At 39.6% G+C, this 15,569-nt stretch overlaps 1 protein-coding gene across 34 annotated transcripts in view; it reads left to right on the forward strand.

Annotated features, from left to right (window-relative positions):
- The window catches only part of TTN (titin), a 245,121-nt gene that overhangs the window by 120,138 nt on the left and 109,414 nt on the right, over window positions 1–15,569 (forward strand). For all 34 annotated transcript variants that reach the window (XM_082285106.1, XM_082285116.1, XM_082285134.1 and 31 more), the window contains 2 exons: window positions 475–558; window positions 907–1,029. In XM_082285106.1, the coding sequence (XP_082141232.1) occupies window positions 475–558; window positions 907–1,029 (207 nt within the window). The remainder of the gene's footprint in view (window positions 1–474; window positions 559–906; window positions 1,030–15,569) is intronic.

Genomic DNA, 15,569 nt, shown 5'->3' on the forward strand with positions numbered 1-15,569 from the left:
TTTGTAGATGGTGTTTTACACTAAGAGTGCTCTGCTCTTATGTTTTAGTCTTATGAAATTCTGATAGTAAAAAGTTATTGATATTTTTTGAATGCTGGAGATACCAAAGGAACTGGTCCCAGAAGAGGTTTCAGTTAAACTATCAAAGAATCCAGAACAACCAGAGACTAAAAGTAATTGTATGCAAGGAAAGAAAACCCTTTCGTTTTCTAGGGTACCACTTTAACATCATGGTAATTTACTTTTATTATTAATGTATTATAAAATACTTGGTTTTTTCAATTGTAGTTTTTGCATCTGTAACTCAGTGAGGCAGCAGAGCGAATTTTCTCTAGCAAAAGGAGAAATTACATATTCACATCCAAAACCACTGATGCTTTTGATGTCCCTGAGATTTACTTTTTCTTAGTGTCTCAACACTGCAGACATATCTTCAAAACGCATATAAATAAAATTAACTGCTTTTTTTTTAAGTGCCTGAGGTGCCCAAGAAAGTGATTTCAGAAGAAAAGATACACATTGAAGTTCCTAAAAAACCAGAACCTCCACCACCCAAAGGTACATGTTCAATAGTAATAAGACTGCACACAAATTTTAATCTGTTGCTCTAAATATTATCTTTCTTACATTTGTGTTAGCAACCTTTTCATATATTTTATACAATATATTTATAAGCATTACAGATTGTGTTGTCTTCTTCATTTGTGAATAGCTCCCAGTAACAGTGACTACTAATAGTGTGTGTAAAGCAATATGGAAATAAACCCCAAATGGTATATGAAGGTGGCCTTTTTTCTGATGCTGTGAGGTATTTTTTACTTTGGAGCTATTGTTGCCTTTTTATTTATTATTAAGAATTCCTATTCTTCAAATTCCTGAAACTAAAATAAACAAATTTCTTTAAAGAACCTGAGGTGCCGAAGACAGTTGTTCCAGAAAAGAAAATACCTGTGCAAAAAATACCAGAACCTGTGATTGTCCCAGAACCAGAGGCTGCACCTGAAGAACCAGAACTCCCACCAAAGGAAGGTAAATCTCAAAACTAATAAATAACAAAAGCAATGTTTTTCCTCTTTTCTTTAGCATTGTAATTATCCAAGCCTTCTGTTTTCTGAAATTCTAAATTATGCTTGTTCTATTTATCTGCATATGTGTGTGAAACAGACATACATAGTTGGTTTTTAAAAATAGTGGCAAATCTTGGATGTTTGAATTGCCTGTATGTTATATTTCAGCTCTTCTTACTATTTTCACATATTCTTACTATTCTACCTGCTTGGGTTCATGAAAACCACCACAGCTAGTACCTTAAAAGTTATAATAGGAGAAGAAAAGAAAGTACCCATTCTAGTAGCTAAGAGCAGAAGATACCAATATAATTGAAAAACCAGAAGCTCCACCAAGAAAAACTAGATGCCATCACTGCTATTTCTTGAAAGGATCTTCAGCATATTGTCTGAAATTAATATCTTTTGTCCTGTCCATTCTGTTGGCTATTACCATGGCTTTTACTTATATCTTAAGTTATACTATTAGTGCACGTGTGTACTTCTGTATGGGAGCATGAGTTTTGTGAGGGGGAGTGTGTATGTGTGCTCTTGAGAGAAAAGCCAACATGTCATATATTCATCATTTTAAAGGTCAGCATAAATGACTGACACCTGATATGTTTTTAATATTTTCATACAATTGTGGTTTTATGTTTTATGGTTGACTTAATTTTAGTATGATGTCAGTGCAGTTGTTAAATTGAGAACTAATATCTTTTATATACGTAAAGTGGCCAAGACAACTTTGCCAGAAAAGAAAGTACCTGTTCCAGTTTCTCAAGAACCAAAGTCCATTGCAGGACACCCAAAACCAAAGCCTCAAGAGGTGGAACTGCAAGAACCTGAAATGGTGGGAGTGGCCCGGAAACAAAAGCCTGCAAAGGCAGTTCAAAAACTAGAGCATGTTCTGACATCTGAGGAGCCTGAGACTGTTTTGATACGCCAAAAATCAGAATCTGTTGCGGCATTCCAAAAACCAGAGCATATTGTGGTGCCTGAGAAACAAGAGTTTGTTGTGGTACCTGAAGAACCCACGTCTGATATAGAACCTCAAAAACTAAAAGAGGGTGTGATAGCCCCAAAACAGAAGTCCATTGTGGAATCCCAAAAACTAGGACACGTTGTAGTGCTTGAGAAACAAGAATTTGTTGTGGTACCTGAGGAATCCATGCCTGATATAAAACCCCAAAAACTAAAACATGGTGTGATGCCCCCAAAACAGAAGCCTGTCATGGAATCCCAAAAAGTAGAACACGTTGTAGTGCTTGAGAAACAAGAATTTGTTGTGGTACCTGCAGAATCCATGCCTGATGTAGAACCCCAGAAACTAAAACATGGTGTGATGCCCCCAAAACAGAAGCCTGCTGTTGAACCCCAAAAACCAAAGCATGTTGTAGTGCCTGAGAAACAAGAATTTGTTGTGGTGTCTGAGGAACCCAAGCCTGATGCAGCATCCCAAAAACTAAAACAGGGTGTGATGCCCCCAAAACAGAAGCCCATTGTGGAATCCCAAAAACTAGGACACGTTGTAGTGCTTGAGAAACAAGAATTTGTTGTGGTACCTGAGGAACCCATGCCTGATGTAGAACCCCAAAAACTAAAACAGGGTGTGATGCCCCCAAAACAGAAACCTATCATGGAATCCCAAAAAGTAGAACATGTTGTAGTGCTTGAGAAACAAGAATTTGTTGTGGTACCTGAGGAATCCATGCCTGATGTGCCACCCCAAAAGTTAAAATATGGTGTGGTGCCCCCAAAACAGAAGCCTGTCATGGAATCCCAAAAAGTAGAGCATGTTGTAGTGCTTGAGAAACAAGAATTTGTTGTGGTACCTGAGAAACCCATGTCTGATGTGCCACCCCAAAAGTTAAAACATGGTGTGATGCCCCCAAAACAAAAGCCGGCTGTGGAATCCCAGAAACCAGAACCACTTATGGCCCCTGAGGACTTTGAGCTCATAGTGGTGTCTGAGGAGTCAGAGACAGTTGAATCAACCCAAAAATCAAAGCGTGTTCTGGTGCCCCCTAAAACAAAGCATTTTGTGCTGCCCCAAAAAACAGAGTTTGTAGCAGCTGAAGAAACAGACATTGCTGCAGATTCCCAGAAATCAAAGCCTATTGCAGTGTCCAGAAAAACAAAGATTTTTGTGCCAGAACCTGTCATGGTGTCTGAGGAACCAGAAACAGTTTTAGCACCCCAAAAACTAGAGCCTTCTACACCACTTCAAAAACCAAAGCCTGACGTGACATCCAGAGAACCAGAGTTTGTTTTGGCACCGGAGGAACCACCACCAGCCAAGGTGGCTGAAAAGGAAGAGAATGTTGCTGCTAAAAAGCGAGCACCTGCACAGCCTAAAGGTACCTCTTATGCAGGGGATCTCTTTTCCTTCCCTTGAGTATGTTGTTTCACCACTCATTTTAAAGCTTAATACACATAACTAATAGATACTAATATCTTCAAAGAACATGTAGGGCCTGAAAGGCTGTCCCATCTAATTTCTCTAGCTGCTCCTGAAAAATTAAAACCTCCATCAGTCAAAGCTACATGTTATCATGAATACATGACAATCATCCTGAATCTTCTCTTAAGTATTATTTTGATCTCCTTTGTTCTGTCTGTCGTTTTTGATCTGTTTTAAATGATGCTTGCTAAACAAATCACGTAGAGTATGTGTGTGCTAAATTGTTACTTCAAAACATGTCTGTTGTCCCTTGTGTTTCAGTCTCTGTATTTAAAACTGAGTTTTATTGTAACTGTAAAATGAAATGCACTAATATCTTTGAAGTGCCTGAGATGGCTGAGAGGACTGTTCCAGAGAAGAAAGTGCCCCCTGCTCTATCTAAAAAAACAGAAGCTTCACTTCCTAAAGGTACATATCACCACTATTATCATGCTAAGGAAAGGTGCTGTTTGCTTTTTAGGTTTTTTTTTTTAATGACTCTCGATTTAAATTGATCTTTCCCTATATACTCTGATACCAAAAATATGGGACAGATGCACCAAATATGAATTGCTGCACAGAGGTGTGAAATGTTTCCTCAACTAAAACCATCTAAACTTTTGTTGTACTTGGTTTACGTCATATCATGCAGATATGACTACCTGTCTACCAAAGAAATGCCAAAAACTTACAGATGCAAGAGAAGGAATTCGTAACGGTTGTTCACATTATTAGTAGGGATGGCTTCATACATGGTTTAGTGGGACTGGGCCGTGTTATATTTACAGTTAGCTTTGATGATCTTAAAGGTTTTTTCCAACCTAGATGATTCTATGATTCTATGAGGAAAGACAAACAGAAACTAAAGGTTTCAGCAGAGGGCAGCAGTTTTAGTACACAAAGCAAAATAATCACAAATATGTCTATGTATCTGTATCATGGAGTGGACTATTTTCTTTAAACAGTTATTTATAATTTGCCTGTATTTTGGTCATACATAAACATTTTTGACTATGGGATTTGCAAAGCTGTTACTTTGTATAAGTAGCATTAAAGAGCTGTAAAGTTACTGTGAGCATGTAATACAGCGAGCCTTTAAAAAGGCATTTATAATTGAAATACAAAAAAATTACTAAAGACACACCAAAACCAGACACTATACATTGACACAGTGATGCATCATTTCAATTCCTGTAGAAGTCCCAAGCACTGGCCAGAGAAAACATGCCCTCTGCCACCAGATTCTCCCCATCCTAAACACAATGACATTCCTCAAGTGAAGTACTACCTAAAAGCGACGATATAATCATTTAGATAATTGAAATTAATATAAGAGGAAACAGTTATAAGCAACATCTAGTGATCAGAAAGAAAGCCAGGAGACAACAGAGAGAAAATATGAGCAGTTAAAGAGAGGAAACATACAAAAGATAGAAAAAGAAAGGTGAAGTCAACCTGAAGGATAAAAATAGTGATAGTATCCAAGTGACAAGTAAAAAGATGGCAGTGACTGCCTAAACCAGCACAGAATACAGTCATTTATGAAACATGGCTGGTACACAAATGCACTAGGATTCCATAAATAAATCTCTGATCATCTGTTACTAAGAAGCCAGATATATTTTCTACATTTCCATCCTGACCAAGAAACAAAGACCACACAGAGTTCACAACTCCTGTGTGATGCACTGGGCACACTGGTCATTCCACAGGTTGGAAGCAAGGCAGAGCTGACGACTGAATGTAACCACAGCACGCTCTCAAAAACAACTGCGTGCATGTACTACTGGTTGTCTTATTGTTACATCAACATCTGCAGTGCCCACAAAACTAAATACACTAATATCTTTGAAGTTCCAAAGGTGCCCAAGAAAGCTGTTCTGGAAGAGCCTACCCCTGTAACTGTGCCAAAAAAGCCAGAGCCAGCAGCAGTTCGAGGTACCTGTCGCTTTGTGCATCAGTCTGAGTGAGACTGTCCTTACTGTCTTACATGTTATTTCTGATGTCTGTTGTTCTGTTCATTTGTGATTTCCTGAAATTTCTGAAATTCCATGCTGTGTAGAAATTCTACTATTAGAATGAGAAAGAGCTTTCTAATTGGGATTTTTAATGAAAACCTCTGTCTTTATCATTTTGCCAAGAATCTCAAGTAATATAACTTTTTTATCAAAAGTGTTTTTGTTTAACCACTATGAACTGGCAAACCTGTCCTATTTTGCAGTGGTAACTACCAGACACAGTCATGACATGGCAATATTAAAAACAGACAAATAGGAAAAATAAACCACAAAACACCTAATCACTTCAGTGAAAATAAGCAGGAAAATGGACTGTGAATAAGCAGATTTAATGGACTGTGAATGAACTGAAGTTAGTATGGGAAAACAAAACCCAAAGTAAAAAGAGGAACATACCTAGACAGGACAGTCGTATTTTAAGACTTAGGCATACAGACCTAGATCCCAAATAACAAATAGTCCAAACTTTTTATTAGTGCAGGACTTAATCAAATGTGTGGTCAACCAGGATGGTCTGAGCTCTCTTCTGACCATAACCTCATGGGGACCCTAGAAATTTGGTTCCTCACATCTACAATTGCGTTGCACATAATTATTACATACAAGATCACAGATGTTCTGTATTTGTGCATCACAATTCTGCGTCACTCCTGCTCGCTATGCAGATGACTCTTTTAGCCTCACCAAATGCAATATCTAAATACAAGATTATAGAAGTATTGAAACCTAACTCAAAAGCCCCCACAAACACTGGAAAATAATCGAAAAAACAGAAGGGAAATAGAAGTGAGTAGTAACAATAACGTAGTAAAATTGATGGGAATTCTGTTCCCCGCCCTGTCTTGTGCCCAAACTGCTAAACGTAAAGCACCAGCAGATTCATGAGGAATGGTAACAGAGAAGACATGAGCTGAGGTTGCTCCCAGAGAAAAGCCAGATGCCAGCAGGGCTGAGAATGAAAGGCTCTCCTCCTCCAAGGGAGGAAAGGCTGCTAAGTACCCTAATTCACACCTCACCCTCAAGCCTATGCATAGCCAGCAGTTCTCTCACAGAACCTACCTGGTGTCACTGCTCTCTGCCTGTGTCCTGTGGGGGTTTGTGTGTGTGACCAAGTGAGAGAGAGAGAGAGACATGGGTTGATGCTCTGAGACCACTTTGGTTATGTTCATGAGTGCATCTCCAGTTTACATTTCACTGTGCATCCTCCTGTTATATGTATAAAACTGACTGCTACTAATATCTTTGAAGCACCCGAGGTGCCCAGGAAGGCTACTCGTGAGGAAAAGATACCTGTGCCCATTGCCAAAGCACCAGAGCTTCCAGCACCCAGAGGTACCTGTCTTCATGGATAACTTAACAAAGAAGATATTTCATCTTCTTCTCCTCAGCCTTGTCCTACCCTCTCCTGATTTGTCTCTGTTTCCTGACTGAGACTGTCAAGGCTGTGTGTGCTGGGAAAAGGGTGCTGCGCGGTGTGTGAGGGTTGCAGCTGGCTGTTGTGATGTTCTGTGTCTGTGTCACCCTGCTTGTTGTTCCTGCTTGCCATATGTTCTCAACAATGTAAAATGAAATGCACTAATATCTTTGAAGTGCCTGAGATGCCTGAAGCCGAGGTCCTGGAAGAGGAAGAAGAGGTGGAAGTACCAGAAGAGGTGGCAGCAGTTGCTGAGCCTGGAGAGCCAGAAGTCTCTCCAGCTGAAGGTATAGGGTGGTGTTCTGAAAGAGTCTGCCATGACCTCCACGTTGCTGCAGTGCTCAGTGTTCTTTGTCCCTCTGCCCTGTGTGGGGAGGGATGAGAGCAGCATTTGGTCATTTTGTATCTCTTTGTGCCTGTACACTCCTTGCAAAAGACGGTGGGGTTTTCCAGAAACCCCCCCTCATAAGCCTTGGGCTGTTTGCCGTGAGTCCACCTTAGGCAGGAGTATTAGCTGAAGAGGACTCCCTGGTAGTCTGTCAAGTGTTTACTTTCCTGCTTTCCTGCTTGCCATTTGCCTGTTTGCTGACCTTAAACTCAGTCAAGTAAAAGGATCTAATATCTTTAAAGTGCCTGAGGTGATTGAGGAGGAAGAGGCAGAAGAGGAGGTGCCAGTGGTCATTCCCCCAAAGCCTGTGCCTGTGCCCAAGAAACCTGTGGCTGTGCCAAAGACACCAGAACCTCCACAAGTTAAAGGTATATCTTCTGGAGAGACGTGTTTTTTCTTTCCGTGTATTGATTAATATTTTCATTTGTTATCCCTTCTTTTGTGTAAGATTTGTTACTTGTCCTTGACCCTTAACCTCTGCTGTTCCTGTCTTTGCGCATGACTAACCAACCAGTCACTAGAGGAATGTTACAGTGCTTAGAAATATCTAAACTCTTTGATTGTTACGATCTTTCCTACTAATTTAACTGTGAAATTAAGATGAAATAATATCTTTAAAGTGATCAAGGTGCCCAAGAAAGCTGTCCCACAAGAAAAGACGCCTGTTGCAGTACCCAAACAACCAGAACCACCACCAGCCAAAGGTACAGGTCTCTACCAGTATCATCATTAGAAAGAAAGTCATGCTCTTCTGGACTTTAGTTAAACTAATTTTTTTATGATGACCTGTCAGAGATAGGTGCCTAAGAAATAGGAAGTGCAATGTGGAGTGTCAAAAACATGGCAGAAAAACTAGATTTCATTCCTTGAAAAGTATCTCTAGCTTACCGAACTTTTAATAAAGTTTAAGAATTAACATTTACTGTTTAGTTTAAACAAAATAACATGCTTTTCTAAAGAAGAGCCTGAAAATAAGCCTTTAAGTTTAAAGAACAAAACATTGCATCCCGAGATTTCTAATAGATGACAGCAGCAGAGTAAGTTCTCTACCTCTTTAAAAGTAAGGTAATGCCAATGTACATGAGGAATTTTTGCTAGCAAATGACTGGATGTATCTAGTGATTATCTTATTACGATATTAATAGAACCAGGAAGAGAAGAGAGAATGTAAGAGGTATGTATATTTCTACAGTAGAATTTAAATGACAGAAACTGTGGAACATAGAAACTTAAGAGGAGATGTAAAGAATGGAAATAATTGATAGAAAAAAAAAAAGATGGTAATGATAAATCAAATGCTACTTTCCTAAAAAAAAACTGTTTCAATGACAAAGTAGTTGTGAATTATATATGGCTGATACACAAATGCACTAGGATTCCATAAATAAATCTCTGATCATCTGTTACTAAGAAGCCAGATATATTTTCTACATTTCCATCCTGACCAAGAAATAAAGACCACACAGAGTTCACAACTCCTGTGTGATGCATTGGGCACACTGGTCATTCCACAGGTTGGAAGCAAGGCAGAGCTGATGACTGAATGTAACCACAGCACGCTCTCAAAAACAACTGCGTGCACGTACTACTGGTTGTCTTATTGTTACATCAACATCTGCAGTGCCCACAAAACTAAATACACTAATATCTTTGAAGTTCCAAAGGTGCCCAAGAAAGCTGTTCTGGAAGAGCCTACCCCTGTAACTGTGCCAAAAAAGCCAGAGCCAGCAGCAGTTCGAGGTACCTGTCGCTTTGTGCATCAGTCTGAGTGAGACTGTCCTTACTGTCTTACATGTTATTTCTGATGTCTGTCGTTCTGTTCATTTGTGATTTCCTGAAATTTCTGAAATTCCATGCTGTGTATCAGTTAGGAATTTGATAATGCAGTGTTTTGTATAAAAAACTCAAATTATATTTTGATTTTACTACATTGGTGTCTTATTCTGAAGCAGTAGATACTAAAATGTTTATTTTAACGATCATAAGTTTTCCATACAGCTGCCCAAATTTGTTATCTTAAATTGACAAGAGTCTACATGACTCTTCTGGCAGACTCAGGTAGTGTATATAGTAGACAGAAATCTGTTGAAATGAAAACCCAATTTTTACTCAGCAGTGCACAAGTGCAGTAAGAAGTGACAATATACAAAGTTTTAAAAGAAATTGCTGACACTCTTAGGGTTTATAATAAAGAAAGAATCATTATCAAATCCATTGCACTGTACAGGCTGTGGGAGTTGCCACAGTGAAATGAAAATTGAAGCAAGAGAGGTACTTAGGATAAGAAAATAAGCCAAAAAAAAAAAAGGAAAAGAAAATCGTAAGTGAAGAATGGATATATAGAAGGACAAAAATAGGGGAAAATGAGAGAAACTGTGTTACTCATCCTATCACTACCCAAACTGCTAAACGTAAAGCACCAGCAGATTCATGAGGAATGGTAACAGAGAAGACATGAGCTGAGGTTGCTCCCAGAGAAAAGCCAGATGCCAGCAGGGCTGAGAATGAAAGGCTCTCCTCCTCCAAGGGAGGAAAGGCTGCTAAGTACCCTAATTCACACCTCACCCTCAAGCCTATGCATAGCCAGCAGTTCTCTCACAGAACCTACCTGGTGTCACTGCTCTCTGCCTGTGTCCTGTGGGGGTTTGTGTGTGTGACCAAGTGAGAGAGAGAGAGAGAGACATGGGTTGATGCTCTGAGACCACTTTGGTTATGTTCATGAGTGCATCTCCAGTTTACATTTCACTGTGCATCCTCCTGTTATATGTATAAAACTGACTGCTACTAATATCTTTGAAGCACCCGAGGTGCCCAGGAAGGCTACTCGTGAGGAAAAGATACCTGTGCCCATTGCCAAAGCACCAGAGCTTCCAGCACCCAGAGGTACCTGTCTTCATGGATAACTTAACAAAGAAGATATTTCATCTTCTTCTCCTCAGCCTTGTCCTACCCTCTCCTGATTTGTCTCTGTTTCCTGACTGAGACTGTCAAGGCTGTGTGTGCTGGGAAAAGGGTGCTGCGCGGTGTGTGAGGGTTGCAGCTGGCTGTTGTGATGTTCTGTGTCTGTGTCACCCTGCTTGTTGTTCCTGCTTGCCATATGTTCTCAACAATGTAAAATGAAATGCACTAATATCTTTGAAGTGCCTGAGATGCCTGAAGCCGAGGTCCTGGAAGAGGAAGAAGAGGTGGAAGTACCAGAAGAGGTGGCAGCAGTTGCTGAGCCTGGAGAGCCAGAAGTCTCTCCAGCTGAAGGTATAGGGTGGTGTTCTGAAAGAGTCTGCCATGACCTCCACGTTGCTGCAGTGCTCAGTGTTCTTTGTCCCTCTGCCCTGTGTGGGGAGGGATGAGAGCAGCATTTGGTCATTTTGTATCTCTTTGTGCCTGTACACTCCTTGCAAAAGACGGTGGGGTTTTCCAGAAACCCCCCCTCATAAGCCTTGGGCTGTTTGCCGTGAGTCCACCTTAGGCAGGAGTATTAGCTGAAGAGGACTCCCTGGTAGTCTGTCAAGTGTTTACTTTCCTGCTTTCCTGCTTGCCATTTGCCTGTTTGCTGACCTTAAACTCAGTCAAGTAAAAGGATCTAATATCTTTAAAGTGCCTGAGGTGATTGAGGAGGAAGAGGCAGAAGAGGAGGTGCCAGTGGTCATTCCCCCAAAGCCTGTGCCTGTGCCCAAGAAACCTGTGGCTGTGCCAAAGACACCAGAACCTCCACAAGTTAAAGGTATATCTTCTGGAGAAACGTGTTTTTTCTTTCCGTGTATTGATTAATATTTTCATTTGTTATCCCTTCTTTTGTGTAAGATTTGTTACTTGTCCTTGACCCTTAACCTCTGCTGTTCCTGTCTTTGCGCATGACTAACCAACCAGTCACTAGAGGAATGTTACAGTGCTTAGAAATATCTAAACTCTTTGATTGTTACGATCTTTCCTACTAATTTAACTGTGAAATTAAGATGAAATAATATCTTTAAAGTGATCAAGGTGCCCAAGAAAGCTGTCCCACAAGAAAAGACGCCTGTTGCAGTACCCAAACAACCAGAACCACCACCAGCCAAAGGTACAGGTCTCTACCAGTATCATCATTAGAAAGAAAGTCATGCTCTTCTGGACTTTAGTTAAACTAATTTTTTTATGATGACCTGTCAGAGATAGGTGCCTAAGAAATAGGAAGTGCAATGTGGAGTGTCAAAAACATGGCAGAAAAACTAGATTTCATTCCTTGAAAAGTATCTCTAGCTTACCGAACTTTTAATAAAGTTTAAGAATTAACATTTACTGTTTAGTTTAAACAAAATAACATGCTTTTCTAAAGAAGAGCCTGAAAATAAGCCTTTAAGTTTAAAGAACAAAACATTGCATCCCGAGATTTCTAATAGATGACAGCAGCAGAGTAAGTTCTCTACCTCTTTAAAAGTAAGGTAATGCCAATGTACATGAGGAATTTTTGCTAGCAAATGACTGGATGTATCTAGTGATTATCTTATTACGATATTAATAGAACCAGGAAGAGAAGAGAGAATGTAAGAGGTATGTATATTTCTACAGTAGAATTTAAATGACAGAAACTGTGGAACAAAGAAACTTAAGAGGAGATGTAAAGAATGGAAATAATTGATAGAAAAAAAAAAGATGGTAATGATAAATCAAATGCTACTTTCCTAAAAAAAAACTGTTTCAATGACAAAGTAGTTGTGAATTATATATGGCTGATACACAAATGCACTAGGATTCCATAAATAAATCTCTGATCATCTGTTACTAAGAAGCCAGATATATTTTCTACATTTCCATCCTGACCAAGAAACAAAGACCAGAGTTCACAACTCCTGTGTGATGCACTGGGCACACTGGTCATTCCACAGGTTGGAAGCAAGGCAGAGCTGATGACTGAATGTAACCACAGCACGCTCTCAAAAACAACTGCGTGCACGTACTACTGGTTGTCTTATTGTTACATCAACATCTGCAGTGCCCACAAAACTAAATACACTAATATCTTTGAAGTTCCAAAGGTGCCCAAGAAAGCTGTTCTGGAAGAGCCTACCCCTGTAACTGTGCCAAAAAAGCCAGAGCCAGCAGCAGTTCGAGGTACCTGTCGCTTTGTGCATCAGTCTGAGTGAGACTGTCCTTACTGTCTTACATGTTATTTCTGATGTCTGTCGTTCTGTTCATTTGTGATTTCCTGAAATTTCTGAAATTCCATGCTGTGTATCAGTTAGGAATTTGATAATGCAGTGTTTTGTATAAAAAACTCAAATTATATTTTGATTTTACTATATTGGTCTTATTCTGAAGCAGTAGATACTAAAATGTTTATTTTAACGATCATAAGTTTTCCATACAACTGCCCAAATTTGTTATCTTAAATTGACAAGAGTCTACATGACTCTTCTGGCAGACTCAGGTAGTGTATATAGTAGACAGAAATCTGTTGAAATGAAAACCCAATTTTTACTCAGCAGTGCACAAGTGCAGTAAGAAGTGACAATATACAAAGTTTTAAAAGAAATTGCTGACACTCTTAGGGTTTATAATAAAGAAAGAATCATTATCAAATCCATTGCACTGTACAGGCTGTGGGAGTTGCCACAGTGAAATGAAAATTGAAGCAAGAGAGGTACTTAGGATAAGAAAATAAGCCAAAAAAAAAAAAAGAAAAGAAAATCATAAGTGAAGAATGGATATATAGAAGGACAAAAATAGGGGAAAATGAGAGAAACTGTGTTACTCATCCTATCACTACCCAAACTGCTAAACGTAAAGCACCAGCAGATTCATGAGGAATGGTAACAGAGAAGACATGAGCTGAGGTTGCTCCCAGAGAAAAGCCAGATGCCAGCAGGGCTGAGAATGAAAGGCTCTCCTCCTCCAAGGGAGGAAAGGCTGCTAAGTACCCTAATTCACACCTCACCCTCAAGCCTATGCATAGCCAGCAGTTCTCTCACAGAACCTACCTGGTGTCACTGCTCTCTGCCTGTGTCCTGTGGGGGTTTGTGTGTGTGACCAAGTGAGAGAGAGAGAGAGAGACATGGGTTGATGCTCTGAGACCACTTTGGTTATGTTCATGAGTGCATCTCCAGTTTACATTTCACTGTGCATCCTCCTGTTATATGTATAAAACTGACTGCTACTAATATCTTTGAAGCACCCGAGGTGCCCAGGAAGGCTACTCGTGAGGAAAAGATACCTGTGCCCATTGCCAAAGCACCAGAGCTTCCAGCACCCAGAGGTACCTGTCTTCATGGATAACTTAACAAAGAAGATATTTCATCTTCTTCTCCTCAGCCTTGTCCTACCCTCTCCTGATTTGTCTCTGTTTCCTGACTGAGACTGTCAAGGCTGTGTGTGCTGGGAAAAGGGTGCTGCGCGGTGTGTGAGGGTTGCAGCTGGCTGTTGTGATGTTCTGTGTCTGTGTCACCCTGCTTGTTGTTCCTGCTTGCCATATGTTCTCAACAATGTAAAATGAAATGCACTAATATCTTTGAAGTGCCTGAGATGCCTGAAGCCGAGGTCCTGGAAGAGGAAGAAGAGGTGGAAGTACCAGAAGAGGTGGCAGCAGTTGCTGAGCCTGGAGAGCCAGAAGTCTCTCCAGCTGAAGGTATAGGGTGGTGTTCTGAAAGAGTCTGCCATGACCTCCACGTTGCTGCAGTGCTCAGTGTTCTTTGTCCCTCTGCCCTGTGTGGGGAGGGATGAGAGCAGCATTTGGTCATTTGGTATCTGTATGTGCCTGACCTTTAGCTCATTCAAGTAAAACCAACTAATATCTTTAAAGTGCCTGAGGTGATTGAGGAGGAAGAGGCAGAAGAGGAGGTGCCAGTGGTCATTCCCCCAAAGCCTGTGCCTGTTCCCAAGAAACCTGTGGCTGTGCCAAAGAAACCTGTGTCTGTACCCAAGAAACCAGAGCCTGTTGCTGTGCCAAAAGCACCAGAACCTGTTCCTGTTCTTAGAAAACATACAGTTCCTTCAGTTAAAGGTACATACATCAGTGATTGAGCATCTCCTTCTCTCTATTTTCTGAATACCTTTCCCCTTGTTTCACTGATGTATGCAGTGCCAAATGAATAATCTGCTGCTTAAATTTATTATTCTTCATATTTTGTGTGCCCTACTCTTTTTAGTCATTGCACTTTTCACTATGATGTATATATATATGTCTTAATATTCACAAAAATGAAAATTTACTAATATCTTTAAAGAACCTGAAGTGCCAGAGAGAACTATCCCAGAAGAGAAAGTGCCTCTTACAACACCTAAAAAGTTACAATTAGAAAAACCAGAGCCTCCTACAACCAAAGGTACATATTGCCAGGAGGCATCTCCTGAGAAGAATTGTTTCTATATTCTTTCTTTTCTTTGTTCATAACTGAGTCTATAAAATTTGTCAGTTGAATGTAGCCTACCTTGAGAAAGACTGGAGCAGAGTCTTTCATGGTTATGGCCGCTGTTACTTTGATTTTGTGTGTGCTAGATGTCTTTGTCTTTTTATGTTTCATATGTACATTTATATACACACAGATAAAAGAATTTTTTTTTTTTTAAGTGCCTGAGGTACCCAAGAAACCTGTCTCAGAGGAGAAAGTACCTGTTGCTATTCCTAAAATATCTGAATCACTACCAAGTGAAGGTTTGTGCCACCATAGATTTTACTCTAAGAACAGTCCTTTGTCCTGTTCTTCCAAGTATAAGCTTTAAAGTAGACATTTTCCTTTTTCTCCTATTGTGATGTTTGTAAGTTGTTCACTTCATATTTTAGATTAGATTAGTCAATATTTCTTGTATCTGTTATTATATCTTCATATTTGGAAGGCATATGCTCCTGCCCAGGAGAAATCTCTTTTAAGATAATATTAAATTTCCACTAAATTGGAGTCTCTCAAAAGTTAGTATGTATGTTGCTGTTACAATAAATTAATTGAGGGCTTTGAGATTTTTATTCTTTCCTGTTGCAATGACTCATCCACAAATTTAATGTTTAGTTTCTATTGTATACCTAAAAAATTCTATCCTTCACACAATCCTGACTCATGCTTAGAAAAGAAAGTAGTTTTTCAAAATCTTCCATTAACTGCAAAGGTAACAGATACTGAGTGATTACTTATCCTAATGTGTATTTGTCTGTGTCTGTTGGAGTAGATTTGCTTTTAGTTATATCTGTATAACTGTTCATGTGAAATGATCTTATAGTTGAAAACTTACACCAGTTGTCAATATTCTTTAAAGAATATAAAATCATAAAGGAGATTGAGCCTGAAGAAGCAGA

This window comes from Coloeus monedula, assembly GCF_965178545.1.
Source record: "Coloeus monedula genome assembly, chromosome: 7".
NCBI lineage: Eukaryota > Metazoa > Chordata > Aves > Passeriformes > Corvidae > Coloeus > Coloeus monedula.